Raw genomic sequence first — 18,754 nt, forward strand, 5'->3', positions numbered from 1 at the left:
ATGCATGGCTCCCCCGTACTCCCCCGTGTATGCGTGGCTCCCCGTACTCCCCCGTGTATGCATGGCTCTCCTGTACTCCCCCATGTATGCATGGCTCCCCCGTGTATGCATGGCTCCCCCGTACTCCCCAGTGTATGCATGGCTCCCAGTACTCCCCAGTGCATGCATGGCTCTCCCGTACTCCCCTGTGTATGCATGACTCCCCCGTACTCCCCGTGTATGCATAGCTCCCCCGTACTCTTCCGTGTATACATGGCTCCCCCGTACTTCCCTGTGTATGCATGGCTCGGCATCCTCTCCCTTTTATGCATGGCTCCCCTGTACTCCCCCGTGTATACATGGCTCCCCCGTAGTCCCCCGTGTATGCATGGCTCTCCCGTACTCCCCCGTGTATGCATGGCTCCCCCGTACTTCCCTGTGTATGTATGGCTCCCCCGTGTATGCATGGTGTTATGTAGGGCTGGTGGTTAGGAGCACTAGAAATGACCAGATGAGCAAACTAGCAATACAGGACGAGCTCTGGGAAGTGGGAGCTCTGCTGACCGCAACCCCTAATCCTATCACAACTAGAAATAGCCGTGGAGCGTTCCTGACTTTGCCTAGACGCCTCTTCACAGCCTAAGAGCTAACTACCCCTAAAGATAGAAAATACAGCCTACCTTGCCTCAGAGAAATTCCCCAAAGAAATAGGCAGCCCCCACATATATTGACTGTGAGTTAAGATGGAAGTCACAAACACAGGAATGAAATAGGTTTCAGCATAGGAGGCCAGACTTAACTAAACAGACTGAAGATAGAAAAGGTATCTTTGCGGTCAGCATAAAAAACTAACAAAAAACCACGCAGAGTGTGCAAAAGAAACCACCGCACCGACTCACGGCGCGGTGGTGCCACTCTGCATCCCAGAGCTTCCAGCTAACAAGATTAAATCATAATAGCAAGCTGGACAAAAACACAGTGGTAACAAATAAGCTAGCAGGGACTTAGCTTTTGCTGAAGTAGACAGGTCATCTGAAAGATCCAAGAGAACTGAACCAGTACTAGGACATTGACAGCTGGCATCAAGTAACGATCTGAGTGGAGTTAAGTAGAGCAGCCAGCCAAGGCCTGAACGAGATCAGCTGGAGAAGGAATCTCAGAACCAGCAGCTCCACTCACAGCCACCAGAGGGAGTTCATGAACAGAACTCGCCGAAGTACCATTCATAACCACAGGAGGGAGCTCGAGAACAGAATTCACAACAGTCCCCCCCCTTGAGGAGGGGTCACCGAACCCTCACCAGAGCCTCCAGGCCACTCCGGATGAGCCAAATGAAAGGCACGAACAAGATCGGCAGCATGAACATCAGAGGCAACTACCCAGGAATTATCCTCCTGACCATAACCTTTCCACTTGACTAGGTACTGAAGTTTCCATCTTGAGATACGAGAATCCCAAATCTTCTCCACCACATACTCCAACTCCCCCTCAACCAACACCGGGGCAGGAGGATCAACGGAGGGAACCATAGGAGCCACATATCTCCGCAACCATGACCTATGGAACACATTATGGATGGCGAAAGAAGCTGGAAGGTCCAAACGAAATGACACAGGATTAATAATTTTAGAAATCTTATAAGGACCAATGAAACGAGGCTTAAACTTAGGAGACGAAACCTTCATAGGAACAAAACGAGATGACAACCAAACCAAATCCCCAACACGAAGTCGGGGACCAACACAGCGATGGCGGTTAGCGAAACGTTGAGCCTTCTCCTGGGACAATGTCAAATTGTCCACTACGTGAGTCCAAATTTGCTGCAACCTGTCCACCACAGAATCCACCCCAGGACAGTCCGAAGGCTCAACCTGCCCTGAAGAAAAACGAGGGTGGAAACCAGAATTACAGAAAAAAGGCGAAACCAAAGTGGCCGAGCTGGCCCGATTATTAAGGGCGAACTCAGCCAAAGGCAAGAAGGACACCCAATCATCCTGATCAGCAGAAACAAAGCATCTCAGATATGTTTCCAAAGTCTGATTGGTTCGTTCGGTTTGGCCATTTGTCTGAGGATGGAAAGCTGAAGAAAAAGACAAATCAATGCCCATCTTAGCACAAAAGGACCGCCAAAATCTTGAAACAAACTGGGAACCTCTGTCCGACACAATGTTCTCCGGAATGCCATGCAAACGAACCACATGCTGGAAAAACAATGGAACCAAATCAGAGGAGGAAGGCAATTTAGGCAAAGGTACCAAATGGACCATCTTAGAGAAGCGATCAAAACCACCCAGATAACTGACATCCTCTGAGAGACAGGGAGATCTGAAATAAAATCCATGGAAATATGCGTCCAGGGCCTTTTCGGGACCGGCAAGGGCAAAAGCAACCCACTGGCATGAGAACAGCAGGGCTTAGCCCGAGCACAAGTCCCACAGGACTGCACAAAAGAACGCACATCTCGTGACAAGGAAGGCCACCAAAAGGATCTAGCCACCAAATCTCTGGTACCAAAGATTCCAGGATGACCAGCCAACACCGAACAATGAACCTCAGAGATAACTCTACTAGTCCATCTATCAGGGACAAACAGTTTCTCTGCTGGACAACGGTCAGGTCTATCAGCCTGAAACTCCTGCAGCACCCGCCGCAAATCAGGTGAGATGGCAGACAGAATTACCCCCTCTTTGAGAATACCAGCCAGCTCAGGAACTCCCGGGGAATCAGGCACAAAACTCCTTGAAAGGGCATCGGCCTTCACATTTTTAGAACCCGGAAGGTACGAAACCACAAAATTGAAGCGGGAGAAAAACAGCGACCATCGAGCCTGTCTAGGATTCAACCGCTTGGCAGACTCGAGATAAGTCAGATTCTTGTGATCCGTCAAGACCACCACGCGATGTTTGGCTCCTTCAAGCCAATGTCGCCACTCCTCAAACGCCCACTTCATAGCTAAGAACTCTCGATTACCCACATCATAATTGCGCTCAGCAGGCGAAAACTTTCTAGAAAAGAAAGCACATGGTTTCATCACAGAGCCATCAGAACCTCTTTGAGACAAAACAGCCCCTGCTCCAATCTCAGAAGCATCCACCTCGACCTGAAACGGGAGCGAAACATCTGGCTGACACAACACAGGAGCAGAAGAAAAACGACGCTTCAGCTCCTGAAAAGCCTCAACGGCCGCAGAGGACCAATTGACCACATCAGCACCTTTCTTGGTTAAATCAGTCAATGGTTTAACAACACTAGAAAAATTAGCGATGAAGCGACGGTAAAAATTAGCAAAGCCCAGAAATTTCTGAAGGCTCTTCACAGAAGTAGGCTGAGTCCAATCATAAATGGCCTGGACTTTAACAGGGTCCATCTCGATAGTAGAAGGGGAAAAAATGAAGCCCAAAAATGAAACCTTCTGAACTCCAAAGAGACATTTAGACCCCTTCACAAACAAGGAATGAGCACGAAGGACCTGGAACACCATTCTGACCTGCTTCACATGAGACTCCTAATCGTCCGAAAAGACCAAAATATCATCCAAATATACAATCATGAATCTATCCAGGTACTTTCGGAAGATGTCATGCATGAAGGACTGAAACACAGATGGAGCATTAGAAAGCCCGAATGGCATCACCAAGTACTCAAAATGGCCCTCGGGCGTATTAAATGCTGTTTTCCATTCGTCGCCCCGTTTAATACGCACAAGATTATACGCCCCTCGAAGATCTATCTTGGTGAACCAGCTAGCTCCCTTAATCCGAGCAAACAAATCAGACAGTAGCGGCAAAGGGTACTGAAATTTGACGGTGATTTTATTAAGAAGGCGGTAATCTATACAAGGTCTAAGAGAACCATCCTTCTTGGCCACAAAAAAGAACCCTGCTCCCAACGGTGACGACGACGGCCGAATATGCCCTTTCTCCAAGGACTCCTTTATATAACTCCGCATTGCAGCGTGTTCTGGCACAGATAAATTGAACAGTCGGCCCTTCGGAAACTTACTACCAGGAATCAAATTAATAGCACAATCGCAATCCCTATGAGGAGGTAGGGCACTAGATTTGGGCTCATCAAATACATCCCGGTAATCTGACTAGAACTCAGGGACTTCTGAAGGATGGGAAGACGAAATAGACAACAATGGGACATCCCCATGTACCCCTTGACAACACCAACTGGATACAGACATTGATTTCCAATCCAATACAGGATTATGGACCTGTAGCCATGGCAAACCCAAAACGACCACATCATGCAGATTATGCAACACCAAAAAGCGAATATCCTCCTGATGTGCAGGAGCCATGCACATGGTCAATTGAGTCCAGTACTGAGGCTTATTCTTGGCCAAAGGTGTAACATCAATTCCTCTCAATGGAATAGGATACTGCAAGGGCTCCAAGAAAAAACCACAGCGCCTGGCAAACTCCAAGTCCATCAAATTCAGGGCAGCGCCTGAATCCACAAATGCCATAACAGAATAGGACGACAAAGAGCAAATCAGAGTAACGGACAAAATAAATTTTGGCTGTACCGTACCAATGGTGGCAGACCTAGCGAACCGTTTAGTGCGCTTAGGACAATCAGAGATAGCATGAGTGGAGTCACCACAGTAAAAACACAGCCCATTCTGACGTCTGTATTTTTGCCGTTAAGCTCTGGTCAAGGTCCTATCACATTGCATAGGCTCAGGCTTCTGCTCAGAAAACACCGCCAAATGGTGCACATTTTTGCGCTCACGTAAGCGTCGATCGATCTGAATGGCCAAGGACATAGACTCATTCAGACCAGCAGGCGTGGGAAATCCCACCATAACATCCTTAAGGGCTTCAGAAAGACCCTTTCTGAAAATTGCCGCCAGGGCACACTCATTCCACTGAGTAAGCACAGACCACTTTCTGAACTTCTGACAATATACCTCCGCTTCATCCTGACCCTGACACAAAGCCAGCAAAATTTTCTCTGCCTGATCCACTGAATCTGGTTCATCATAAAGCAATCCAAGCGCCAGAAAAAAGGCATCAACATTACGCAATGCAGGATCTCCTGGCGCAAGGGAAAATGCCCAGTCTTGAGGGTCGCCACATAGCAAAGAAATAATGATTTTTACTTGCTGAATGGGATCACCAGAGGAGCGGGGTTTCAAAGCAAAAAACAGTCTACAATTATTTTTGAAATTCAGGAACTTAGATCTATCCCCAGAAAACAAATCAGGAATTGGAATTCTGGGTTCTAACATCGGGTTCTGAACTACATAATCTTGAATGCTTTGTACCCTTGCAGTGAGTTGATCCACACAAGAGTACAGACCTTGAACGTCCATATCTACACCTGTGTCCTGAACCACCCAGAGGTTAAGGGGAAAAGAAATACAAAACACACTGCAGAGAAAAAAAAATGGTCTCAGAACTTCTCCTATCCCTCTATTGAGATGCATTAACACTTTGTGGGCCAGCTGTACTGTTATGTAGGGCTGGTGGTTAGGAGCACTAGAAATGACCAGATGAGCAAACTAGCAATACAGGACGAGCTCTGGGAAGTGGGAGCTCTGCTGACCGCAACCCCTAATCCTATCACAACAACTAGAAATAGCCGTGGAGCGTTCCTGACTCTGCCTAGACGCCTCTTCACAGCCTAAGAGCTAACTACCCCTAAAGATAGAAAATACAGCCTACCTTGCCTCAGAGAAATTCCCCAAAGAAATAGGCAGCCCCCACATATATTGACTGTGAGTTAAGATGGAAGTCACAAACATAGGAATGAAATAGGTTTCAGCATAGGAGGCCAGACTTAACTAAACAGACTGAAGATAGAAAAAGTATCTTTGTGGTCAGCATAAAAAACTAACAAAAAACCACGCAGAGCAGGGTGGATAAAAATCAATGTTTTTTCTAAAAAAAAATCAAAAAAATCGGATTTTTTAAATTTAAATCGGATTTTTTTTATTTAAATCGGATTTTTTTCAATAAACTGCTTTTTGAGGAAAATATTTTACCATCCAAAGGTTCTTCCATCATGAGATAAAGCTGAGTTGTTTAACTCAGTAGAATAAAGGCTGTATATGTGTAACATTCACAATGCCATGCTCTTCCAGAGGTTTCTGTAGGATTAGTGGGCAGTTTCTCTCCTATATTATCACAGACACTCGCTTTACTTACGCAGTTCTCAAAACTGAATTTGACTCCGCAGAGGTCCCAGCCTCTTCTTCACGGCAAAAATGTTACAACATGAACAGAGTTGAGAAAAAGACCTTAATCCTATTGTTCTACAAACCTATGAATACAGAATCAACCCCTTCAGTGCCAAGTCCAAGAAGTTAGACAATATGTTTCTGATTGTTTGGAGTGGAATAGATCTGCACAACACAAGAAGAATGTGAATCTAAGTGTGAGGAGGGAAGGGCAAGCAGACAAGAAAATGAAAGTGAAACTTTGAGCACAATACTGCAGCATAGCCACAGACAGACAAGTCTGGATCTGTTTGTGTGTACGATACGATCTGAGGTTTATTACATTCTTTCCTTATAATGGCAGCAGGCCGTAAAAGAGACCCAGTTTGGGAATATTTTAATGAAGCTCCTTCGCCTATCGGTAAGGCAGGCATGCGTGCAAAATGCAAACGATGCAACAAAGAGACAAGGCTTGGTGGCGCGAATTAGGCAACACCATGAGAAGTGCGGTGATGAAGATGACTAAAGAAACACTTCTGAACAGGCAGGATCTTCATGTTGGTAAACATTTTTATTGAATCCTATTTCTAAAGACTGAACTGTCATGTGTGAGAAAAATTATATTTCTTCTTATTATTACTGCATGTTACTGTCATTTGGTACAGTTATGAAGAAAAACAAATATTCCTTTTGGGGCAGGGGCAGTGATGTGTTGTGTACAATAAGCAGAAATTGTATAAACAATAAAATAACAGCATTGACTTTTTTTGTTTAGGGGAATTCATGGATTCTGGAAACTATCCACCTCCAAGATCACCATCATCCTGTTCTACAGTTTCAGAGTTATCCATCCAGGATAGTGCTTCATTAGCAGCAGCATCATCATCAGACACCCACAGCCACATATCACCATCACCCAAAAGGAAGAAAAAACCTTTACCTCCTGGAACCACCATAGATAGGTTTGTGATAAGAACTAGCAGATTAGAAAAAGAGTTGATTGATGAAAAAATTGCCCAGTTTATTTATGCAACGAACTCTTCTTTCCGTCTGACTGAGAACCCACATTTCATTAATATGGTTCAGTCACTGAGACCAGGATACAGTCCACCCAGAAGAGCTGATGTTGCAGGGAAACTGCTGGATCAAGTGTATGACAGAGAAATGGAGCAATGTGCAACAGCTCTGGAGGGTAAAATTGTTAACCTAAGTATTGATGGGTGGAGTAATGTCCACAATGATCCTATTGTATGTGCTTGTATAACAACAGAAGAAGGTAAAGTCTTCCTTGCACAAACAACTGATACGTCAGGAAATGCACACACAGCAGAATACTTATAAGAAGTGGCAGTAAAAGCTATAACGACATGTGAACAAAAATTCAAATGTCTAGTACGCAGTTTGGTCACTGACAATGCTGCAAACGTATCCGAGATGAGAAGAGATTTAGAAGACCAGGGAGGGAATACAAAGCTGCTAATAACATATGGTTGCAGTGCTCATTTGCTGCACCTCTTAGCCAAAGACTTAAGAGTTCCAGAAATAAAGGCTAATGTTGTTGAAATTGCTAAATACTTCCGTATTAATCATTTTGCTGCAGCAGCTCTGAAAGGCTACGTTCACATTTGCGTTGTGCGCCGCAGCGTCGGCGCCGCAGCGCACAACGCAAACAAAAACGCAGCAAAACGCATGCACAACGCTGCGTTTTGCGCCGCATGCGTCGTTTTTTTCATTGAATTTGGACGCAGCAAAAATGCAACTTGCTGCGTCCTCTGCGCCCCGACGCGGGCGCCGCAGCTACGCATGCGGCGCAAAACGCAAGTGCGCCGCATGTCCATGCGCCCCCATGTTAAATATAGGGGTGCATGACGCATGCGGCGCCGCTGCGGCGCCCGACGCTGCGGCGCTGGCCGCAAATGTGAACGTAGCCAAAAGGATGGGTGGAACCAAGCTAACACTCCCACAAGATGTTAGATAGAACTCTGTGGTGGACTGTTTTGAGCAGTATATCAAAAACTGGCCTATTCTGATGACACGTTGTGAAGAAAATCGAGATAAAATAGATGGCACTGTCACGGACAAAATCCTCAACATTGGGCATAAGAGAAATGTTGAACATATGCTGAGCTTCCTGAAACCCATCTCTCAAGCTTTAAACAAAATACAGAAAAATAGCTGTTTTATTGCGGATGCTGTTGAAATTTGGAAGGAGCTGAGTGAACACTTAAAAACAGAACTACACATGGACAGAATTAAATTACAAGCAGTAAACAAACGAATGGGACAAGCACTGACTCCAGCTAATTTTTTGGCAAATATTGTCAATTTCCAATATCAGGGTCAAAACCTAAGTGCTGAGGAAGAGGAGTTAGCTATGACATGGGTATCCAGCAATCATCCATCTTTAATGCCAACTATAATAAACTTCAGAGCTAAGGGGGAACCATTCAAGAAATATATGTTTGCTGAAGATATTTTAAGGAAGGTCACACCAGTAAACTGGTGGAAGTCACTTAAGCGCTTGGATTTAGAGACTGTTCAAGTAATGATTTCACTTTTAACAGCAGTAGCTTCTTCTGCAGGCGTTGAAAGAATATTCTCTTCCTTTGGACTCATTCATTCTAAATTGAGAAATCGGTTGGGACCCAATAAAGCAGGAAAGCTTGTTTTTCTTTTCCAGATTATGAATAGGAACAAAGAAGAAGATGATGATGAAGATGATGACACGTGAGCTACAGAGGACAGCAGGGACAGTAGTATTTAAGTTTTTCATGTGTCGGCTGGGCTGACAGTCTAAGTTTCTTAAAATATATATATATTTTGTTTAGCCAAATTAGTTAACAAACATGGATGTTTGTTTAAGCAAATAACTTATGCTGTAATGTTGTTATTGTTTCAGTTGAATAAATCTATTTAAATTGTTATTAAGGTCAGGATTATTTTTCTCCTTCCTAAGTACAACAGAACAGTGGTGTCCAAATATGAATGATTAACCCATTAAACTGGGGAGAAAAAAGTAATATAAAAAGTGATTCTAAAAATCTTCATCTACTTGCATGTTAAAGTAGCAAGAACTAGTTTAGGTAGAAACTTTGATTTAAATCACTGATTTAAATCAAGCCTTACTGACTAGTGATTTAAATCGTGATTTAAATCGTGATTTAAATCAGTTAGATTTAAAACAAATCCACCCTGACGCAGAGTGTGCAAAAGAAACCACCGCACCGACTCACGGCGCGGTGGTGCCACTCTGCATCCCAGAGCTTCCAGCTAACAAGATTAAATCATAATAGCAAGCTGGACAAAAACACAGTGGTAACAAATAAGCTAGCAGGGACTTAGCTTTTGCTGAAGTAGACAGGTCATCTGAAAGATCCAAGAGAACTGAACCAGTACTAGGACATTGACAGCTGGCATCAAGTAACGATCTGAGTGGAGTTAAATAGAGCAGCCAGCCAAGGCCTGAACGAGATCAGCTGGAGAAGGAATCTCAGAACCAGCAGCTCCACTCACAGCCACCAGAGGGAGTTCATGAACAGAACTCGCCGAAGTACCATTCATAACCACAGGAGGGAGCTCGAGAACAGAATTCACAACAGCATGGCTCCCCCGTACTCCCCCGTGTATGCATGGCTCTCCCGTACTCCCCCGTGTATGCATGGCTCCCCTTACTCGCCCGTGTATGCATGGCACTCCCGTACTCCTCCGTGTATGCATGGGTGCCCCATACTCCCCCGTGTATACATGGCACCCCCGTACCCCCGTGTATGCATGGCTCCCTGTACTCCCCATGTATGCATGGCTCCCCCGTACTCCCCCGTGTATGCATGGCTCCCCCGTACTCCCCCGTGTATGCATGGCTATCTGTACTCCCCCGTGTATGCATGGGTGCCCCATACTCCCCCGTGTATGCATGGCACTCCCGTACTCCTCCGTGTATGCATGGGTGCCCCATACTGCCCCGTGTATACATGGCACCCCCGTACCCCCCGTGTATGCATGGCTCCCTGTACTCCCCATGTATGCATGGCTCCCCCGTACTCCCCCGTGTATGCATGGCTCCCCCGTACTCCCCCGTGTATGCATGGCTATCTGTACTCCCCCGTGTATGCATGGCTTTCCCGTACTCCCCCGTGTATGCATGGCTCCCCCATATATGCATGGCTCCCCCGTACTCCCCCGTGTATGCATGGCTCTCCCGTACTCCCCCGTGTATGCATGGCTCTCCCATACTCCCCCGTGTATGCATGGCTCCCCCATACTCCCCGTGTATGCATGGATCCCCATACTCCCCTGTGTATACATGGCTCCCCCGTACTTCCCCGTGTATGCATGGCTCGGCGTCCTCCCCCTTGTATTAATGGTTCCCCTGTACTCCCCGTGTATGCCTCCCACGTACTCCCCCATATATACATGGCTCCCCCTTCCTCCCCCTTGTATGCATGGCATGGCTCGGTTCCCCTGCTCTCCCCCGTCATACTCACCCCCTCCTGGCATGGTCTCTGCACTTCCCTGCTTCTCCGTTGTCCCGGGGCTGGCAGCTTCTTCCTGTGCAGAGCGGTCAAGTGGTACCGATCATTAAGGTAATGAATATGCGCTCCATGCCTATGGGAGTGGAGAAGCGTACATATTCATTACCTTAATGAGCGGTACCACATGACCGCTTTGTGCATGAAGAAGCTGCCGGCGCCCGGACAATGGAGATGCAGGGATGGAGATCCAGGGACGGAGGGTATTGATGTCTGACTCGTGTATAAGCTGAGGGGGGTGTTTTCAGCAAAGAAAAATGTGCTGAAAATCTCGGCTTATACACGAGTATATACGGTAGCTTTTCTAATAACTACAGTGTTTGCTATTTGTATTAGTTCTGGCAGACAACATGTGATACAACTGCACTTGCAAAACTGAACAATTACAAATGTTTTCTTAGACTTACCCAGGTAGTTGTCGTCATCTGGTCGACCAGAATAACTATGCTGATAAATATCAATGTTTGTTGCCCCAGCAGGAATTTTCACAATAATATTATATCCTGAAAAAAAGCAAATAAAACAAAATGGTATATGTTTCAAACACCTGGATTATTAACTGAAGCACTATAAATACTGTAGCCATTGAGTACTGGGTTTCATGACTTCAACATACTCACAATGAAGACAGCATACACTGTATGAAGCTCTACTCTCTCTTTGTACTTTCCAATGAGCTTTAACTGTAAAGCAGCTTTTGAGCGAACAGTAGAAGTTTAACCCCTTGCAGGACAGGACTGAACATTTTTTATTACCTTTTGGGCATTCCAGCCTTCTTTGAAGATGGCGTCTTTTGTCTCATGTGCCTCTTGTCTTCCTGCTTTATAACTCCACCCCAGCCTTTGGTCTGTGCTAGAGTATTTTGCCTGTGTCCAACTCCTGACCCCGGTGGCATCCTGGCTTTCTACCTACTTCTGTGAACACGTGTGGATTTCCTGTTTCTCCACTCTCAGAGTTTCTGCTGCATACACCTTTTTCCAGAATTCCTCCTGCTTCTGGCTGCTCATGTTGCTCTCACCTGCATTTGTTGTATACGTAAGCTGTTGCTGCTTTGCTCTGCAAATACCCAAGACTTCCTACCCAGGCCTCCCTGGATGAGTTACTATATTATTTGAACTGGCTTATATATATTTATCCGTGTATGGACTAGACAAGGACTTACTAGATTTCAAGCATCCTCAATTGTAGCTGTGCTTCATAGACTGCTCCGTTGATTACATTCTCCTCTGAGGTTACCTACAGACTCTATTAAGTCGCATTCAATAGCTACACTGTGTGTTTATACACTTTGATGTTTTCCCTGCACCTGTGTGAAACACTGTGTGTTATAATATAGACTTTACCACCTATAAACTGTGTTCTGTAGCGTCCACGCAAAAAGACTCCTGAGTCATCCATTATAATTATTATACCCCTTTACCACCAAAGGTGGTTTGCACGTTAATGACCGGGCCAATTTCTACAATTCTGACCACTGTCACTTTATGAGGTTATAGCTCTGGAACGCTTGAACGGATTCCACTGATTCTGAGATTGTTTTTTCGTGACATATTGCACTTCGTGATATCGGTAAAATTTCTTTGATATGACTTGCGTTTATTTGTGAAAATTAACTGCACCATACCTCTGCACCATACAAAGGTCTGTTTACACGTATGACCGGCAGCACTAAACAACCGCTAATAAGTAGACCATTGGCATTCAGTGGTCTTTTCACAGCCTGTTTACACAGGTAGACTGCAGTTGATGATGTGCACTGAGTCACCTGTAATAGATTGTTTATTGTACATGGGCTGCCATTGTTCTCAGCTGTGTGAGTCCTGTTTAGGGTACTGTCACACAGTGCAACTTTCCAACGATCACGACCAGCGATACGACCTGGCCGTGATCGTTGGAAAGTCGTTGTGTGGTCGCTGGGGAGCTGTCACACAGACCGCTCTCCAGCGACCAACGATGCCGAGGTCCCGGGTAACCAGGGTAAACATCGGGTTACTAAGCGCAGGGCCGCGCTTAGTAACCGATGTTTACCGTGGTTACCAGCGTAAAAGTAAAAAAAAAAAAAACGTACATACTCACATTCCGGTGTCCTTCAGGTCCCTTGCCGTCTGCTTCCCGCTCTGACTGAGTGCCGCCGTAAAGTGAAAGCAGATCACAGCGGTGACGTCACCGCTGTGCTCTGCTCTGGCCGGCAGTCAGTCAGAGCGGGAAGCAGACGGCAAGGGACCTAAAGGACACCGGAATGTGAGTATGTACGGTTTGTTTTTTTTAACTTTTACGCTGGTAACCACGGTAAACATCGGGTTACTAAGCGCGGCCCTGCGCTTAGTAACCCGATGTTTACCCTGGTTACAAGCGAACGCATCGCTGGATCGCTGTCACACACAACGATCCAGCAATGACAGCGGGAGATTCAGCGACGAAAGAAAGTTCCAAACGATCTGCTACGACGTACGATTCTCAGCAGGGTCCCTGATCGCTGCTGCGTGTCAGACACAGCGATATCGTATGGATATCGCTGGAACGTCACGGATCGTACCGTCGTAGCGACAAAAGTGCCACTGTGTGACAGTACCCTTAAAGAGGAAGATGCACAGGAGATAATGAAGATCTTTTGTAATGCAGAAAAGGTCATTGCACCACATGAAAGAGCGCTTTGCTCATACATAGGGTGAGCAGCACCCTTTTAACATTTAGGGTAAATGCAGTTATATTTGCAGAGAAATGATGGAAGTAATACTCTTGTTTGCAAAAAAAAACTCCTGTAGGGTTCGTGGACACTACCATTTATATTGGACGAATGCTATATGTGGTTTTGACAGATAGCACTCGTACCCATGATATTCCATGGGGATGTGCACATGTCCGACTTTTTCCTTGGACTAAAGTGCCTGACAACTGAGTGTGTCCAAAAGGCAGCATCTTCCCTTTTTATTAAAATCTCCAATATACTATCCCAATATGTAGTAGGTGTAATAATAATAATATTAACAAATACCTCCAATCGGCCCCTTAATGACCACCAATACGACTTTTTAGTGACCTGAGATATAAGAGACTAGCCTCCCCATACAGGGGACAATCCAGCAGCTTTCGGCTGTACACTATAGCTGACAACTTGCTGCATCAGCCATGATCAGTGTTGGCATCGTCCATATCTGTTTAACCCCTTAGACGCTGCTGTCAATAGTGACTACATCATATAAATGGTTAACAGAGTGTGGGCGCTTCCTATTTATTCCCATCGGCACCCTGAGATCATGATTGTGTGGTGCTGTTGTTTGCCATGGCAATTCACGGCCAAATAGCAGCCTCAGAGTCTGCCGGCTGTAGTAACCTGTTCAGAAGTTACCAACATTTAGGTGGTAAAAAATACACGTTTTCATTCCTGTCATGTCACTTTGCATTAATTCCTGAAACACACCTAGAGGGTTAATAAACTACCTGACAGCAATTTTCCATGTCGGGGGGGGGGGCTGTTTTTAAAATGGTATCACTTTCGTAGGTTTTCCAATATAAAATCAATTCAAACCTGGATAGGTCCCTGAAAAAATAAATTTTGTAAATTTCCTTGAAAAAATGAAAAATTGCTGCTAACAAGAGAAAACATTTTACAAGTGGTGCTGATTTAAAGCAAACACGAGGGAAATGTTATTTATTAATGGTTTTGAATGGTATGACTATTTGGATTAAAGGGATAATCATTTAAAGTTTGAAAATTTCTAATGTTTTAACATTTTTGTCAAATTTCTCAACATTTTTTTTATAAATAGACACAAAACATATCAACCTAAATTTACCATTATCATAAATGATACGGTGCCACAAAAAACAATCTCAAAATCAGTGTGATATGTTGAAGCGTTCCAGAGTTATTACCACATAATGTGACACAGACCAGATTTTAAAAATTTGGCCCCGTCACTAAGGGGTCAGAAAAGTAGTATAGTTCTCCTGATAACTTATGTCGCTTACCTCATGTACAGGCCATTGTAGCAGCTTAAGTATCCATGGTTACGACCACTCACATAGTGACAGTTAGTTGCTAGTCGTCGTAACCATGGAGACCTAAGCCACTGCAATGCCCAGCATGTGGGCTAAGACACATAAGTTATCAGAACTATACCACATTTCTAATTGGAGGCATTTTCTAATATTATTATTATTATTACACCTACTATTTATTGGGATAGGATCTTAGAGACGAGAATACTCCCACATGCATTTAGGGTTGCATCCAATCTACATGACTGTTTTTTTTGCCGTCTCTTTATTGGAATATAAAGATGCAGAATGTACACAATTATATATTTTATTTTAGTAAAAGTCCAGTTTCAATTTAACCACAAAGGCAGGACATTAAGAATCTACTTACCATACTGAGCTTTGGTAAAGGTTCCTTCTACCAGTTTGCAGGAGGAATTATCACCCCCGCATACACCACATTTATCTTTTCTTGCGTTGGAATTTAAAACATGATCACAGCCCGCTTGCTAAAAAAAAACATTTATTTAATGCAGAAAATATCACATAAACATACTTCAAATATGGGCTACTCTTTGCTCTATCAGAATAGTTAATTAATAGAGATAGCTGTCATTGTAATAATAATATTATTATGATTAATAACTAGTTTTGCTTTATTAATACTTTAGCTAGATGATAAACTGTATTGCATTCATTAAACAAGTAGAACGTTGTTTCTATAGGAGCATTATATTTGATAGCATGATAGGATGCATATCTTCTATCAATATGATTTATGAAATTATATTTATACATAACACTATGGAAACAAGAGTCACTTCAGCTTTATTTCATACCCTGCATAATCCTTGAACACAAAGGTCGTCAGCATCTGGACCGCAAGGCGTGCCATCTATAACCCTGTCCTTCAGCTGGTAATAGGATGACGTCCCAGAAACACGACAAAACAGCTTGCACCGATCTTTCATTAGGACTGTACAGATAAAATGCATTCTCTGTTACTGTGTAGTTTCTGCTTCCAATAACTTCACTCTCTTATGGCGACAACGACGATACAATGGAAACTTACTGCCACTGTATTTTGGGATCCACTGTACACTGGTTGTAAGACCATTGATGTTAAAATGCTTGCCATCAAACTGTGAACACTGCGCATCTCTAAAATCTCTCTTTCCTTTGGGACAAGAATCGGTGTTACAAGATCTGAACTTCATTCTTCTTCCCACACAATATTTTCCTCCATTTTTTGGCCTACAAAACATTTGCAGTAGTAAAAGTTAGATAATATTTACCACATATGTGCATTAACATTTTATGGCTAAGTAATAAACAAGAATACATATTTAAAAGTGCAGCAAATTCCAAGCTTTATGTACTATTATAATTAAGAATTTCATGTATGGTTTTCACATAAAATAAATGTTGATATAGCTGATAATAATATAATTTTAGCTGCTAATTAGAGATGGATGAACCCGAACAGTAAAGTTCGGTGTCCCTACCGAACACCTACTGTTCAGGGACGGACACCGAACACGGACTTCCCCCGGAAGTCCATGTTACTGATCGGGTTCGGCTGCCCAAACACTGGATGTTTGTCTCGCTGTCATGTGCATGACAGCACGGCAAACACCGCTTCTGATCGGCAGTGCAATCATTCCTGCCGGTCAGAGAGCCGCGGTTCCCATTCTGTCAAAAGACAGCATAACACTGTCAAAAGACAGTGTGAGCGCTCAGTTGTGATAGGAGATATAAAGCTCACCTCTGGTCACTGGTGTCTGCTGATGGGACAACAGGTCCCATCATCCGACAGCTGCTGCTGCTAAAAACAGCAAGAGCCGGAGCGGCGGATGGAAGTATTCATCAATCGCTCCTGCGCTGTAAATAAATAATTTAAAAAAACCTGGTGTGGGTTCCCCCCTATTTTTGATAACCAGCCAGGCAATTAGATGAGCCAATTCTGGCGCTTTGCCTGGCTCCTCTCACTTGCCCTGTAATGGTGGCAAGTGGGGTTGATGTCACCTTTGTAGTGTCAGGTTACATCAAGCCCACGGATTAGTAATGGAGAGGAATCTATAAGACACTTATCCATTGCTAATCCTATAGTCACATGGTAAACAAAGAATCGGTGCATCTAATATATGTGGCTTTTCTGGGCAGCTGTGGGCTGCTATTTTTAGGTTGGGGGGGCCAATATCCATGACCCGTTACCAGCCTGAGAATACTAATCCTCAACTGTTAGCTTTAGCAAGGCTGGTTATCACAAATACAGGGAGACCCAAGTCATTTTTTTTTTAAATTATTTATTTACAGAGCAGGAGCGGGTGATGAATACTCTCATCCGCCGCTCCTGCTCTCACTGCGGCTGGCAGTGTCAGATGATGGGACCAGTAGTCCTGTGTTATGATCCGGTGACTTTGGAGCCGCATGAACTTGCTCTGGAGTAGGTGGAAACTGTACTGACCGCAAAACCTGAACTAACACCGCAACTAGAAGTAGCCGTAAGATGTGCCTAACAAACCCTAGACACCTCGACACAGCCGGAGGACTAAATACCCCTATAGATAGAAATAGGAATACTACCTTGCCTCAGAGCAGAACCCCAAAGGATAGGCAGCCCCCCACGAATATTGACTGTGAGTAGGAGAGGAAAGACACACGCAAGCAGAAAACAGGATTCAGCAAAAGAGGCCACTCTAGCTAAATAGGGAAAAATAGGACAGAATACTAAGCGGTCAGTATTAAAACCCTTCCAAAAATATCCACAGCAGATAATACAAAAAGTTCCACAATCTAACTAAAGACATGGAATGTATATCTGCCACTCCAGAGAATCCAACAAGACTGAGAAAATACTGACACAATCTAAGCTGGACAAAAAACACTGAATAGCACAGAATTATTAAGCACACAGAATGTGTGCCACAGAAACAAAACCAGACACTTATCTTTGCTGATTTGGCAGAAGGCAGAAGGAACCAAACCAGGACCAAAAGCTCCCAACAAACATGGACAACTGGCAAGGACTAATGAATCCTGCACGCCTAAATACCCCAGTCAGAACTGCAATCAGCAGATACACCTGACCAAGACTGCAACTCAGGAGCAACTGCATTACCACCTACAACCACCGAAGGGAGCCCAAAAGCAGAATTCACAACAGTACCCCCCCTTGAGGAGGGGTCACCAAACCCTCACCAGAGCCCCCAGGCCGATCAGGACGAGCCAGATGAAAAGCATGAACCAAATCAGCAGCATGGACATCAGAGGCAAAACCCCAAGAATTATCCTCCTGGCCATAACCCTTCCATTTGACAAGATACTGAAGTCTCCGCCTCGAAAAACGAGAATCCAAAATCTTCTCAACCACATACTCCAACTCCCTATCAACCAACACAGGGGCCGGAGGATTAACAGAGGGAACAACGGGTACCACATATTTCCGCAATAAAGATCTATGGAAGACATTATGGATAGCAAAAGAGGCCGGAAGCGCCAATCGAAAAGACCCCGGATTAATAATCCCAGAAATCCTATAAGGACCAATAAACCGAGGCTTAAACTTAGGAGAAGAAACCTTCATAGGAACATGACGGGAAGACAACCAGACCAGATCCCCAACCTGAAGCCGGGAACCAACACACCGACGACGGTTAGCAAAACGTTGAGCCTCCTCCTGAGACAACACCAAATTGTCCACCACATGAGCCCAAATCTGCTGCAACCTGTCAATCACCGAATCCACACCAGGACAGTCAGAAGGCTCAACCTGCCCAGAAGAAAAACGAGGATGAAAACCAAAATTACAAAAAAAAGGCGAAACCAAAGTAGCCGAACTAGCCCGATTATTAAGGGCAAACTCGGCCAATGGCAAAAAGGCCACCCAATCATCCTGATCAGCAGACACAAAGCATCTCAAATAAGTCTCCAAGGTCTGATTAGTTCGCTCGGTTTGGCCATTTGTCTGAGGATGAAATGCAGAGGAAAAAGATAAATCAATGCCCAGCCTAGCACAAAAGGCCCGCCAAAACCTAGAAACAAACTGGGAACCTCTGTCAGACACAATATTCTCCGGAATACCATGCAAACGAAC

The 18,754-nt window shown here is 44.5% G+C and overlaps 1 protein-coding gene across 1 annotated transcript in view; it reads right to left on the bottom strand.

Moving 5' to 3' along the window:
• The window catches only part of ADAMTS20 (ADAM metallopeptidase with thrombospondin type 1 motif 20), a 469,041-nt gene that overhangs the window by 191,046 nt on the left and 259,241 nt on the right, over window positions 1–18,754 (bottom strand). The window contains exons 13-16 of the mRNA XM_077265126.1: window positions 15,731–15,912; window positions 15,498–15,634; window positions 15,050–15,167; window positions 11,085–11,180 (exon numbers count right to left, since the gene is read on the bottom strand). Coding sequence (XP_077121241.1) covers window positions 11,085–11,180; window positions 15,050–15,167; window positions 15,498–15,634; window positions 15,731–15,912 — 533 coding nt within the window. The remainder of the gene's footprint in view (window positions 1–11,084; window positions 11,181–15,049; window positions 15,168–15,497; window positions 15,635–15,730; window positions 15,913–18,754) is intronic.

The sequence above is a fragment of the Ranitomeya variabilis genome, chromosome 5 (genome assembly GCF_051348905.1).
Source record: "Ranitomeya variabilis isolate aRanVar5 chromosome 5, aRanVar5.hap1, whole genome shotgun sequence".
NCBI classification, from domain to species: Eukaryota; Metazoa; Chordata; class Amphibia; order Anura; family Dendrobatidae; genus Ranitomeya; species Ranitomeya variabilis.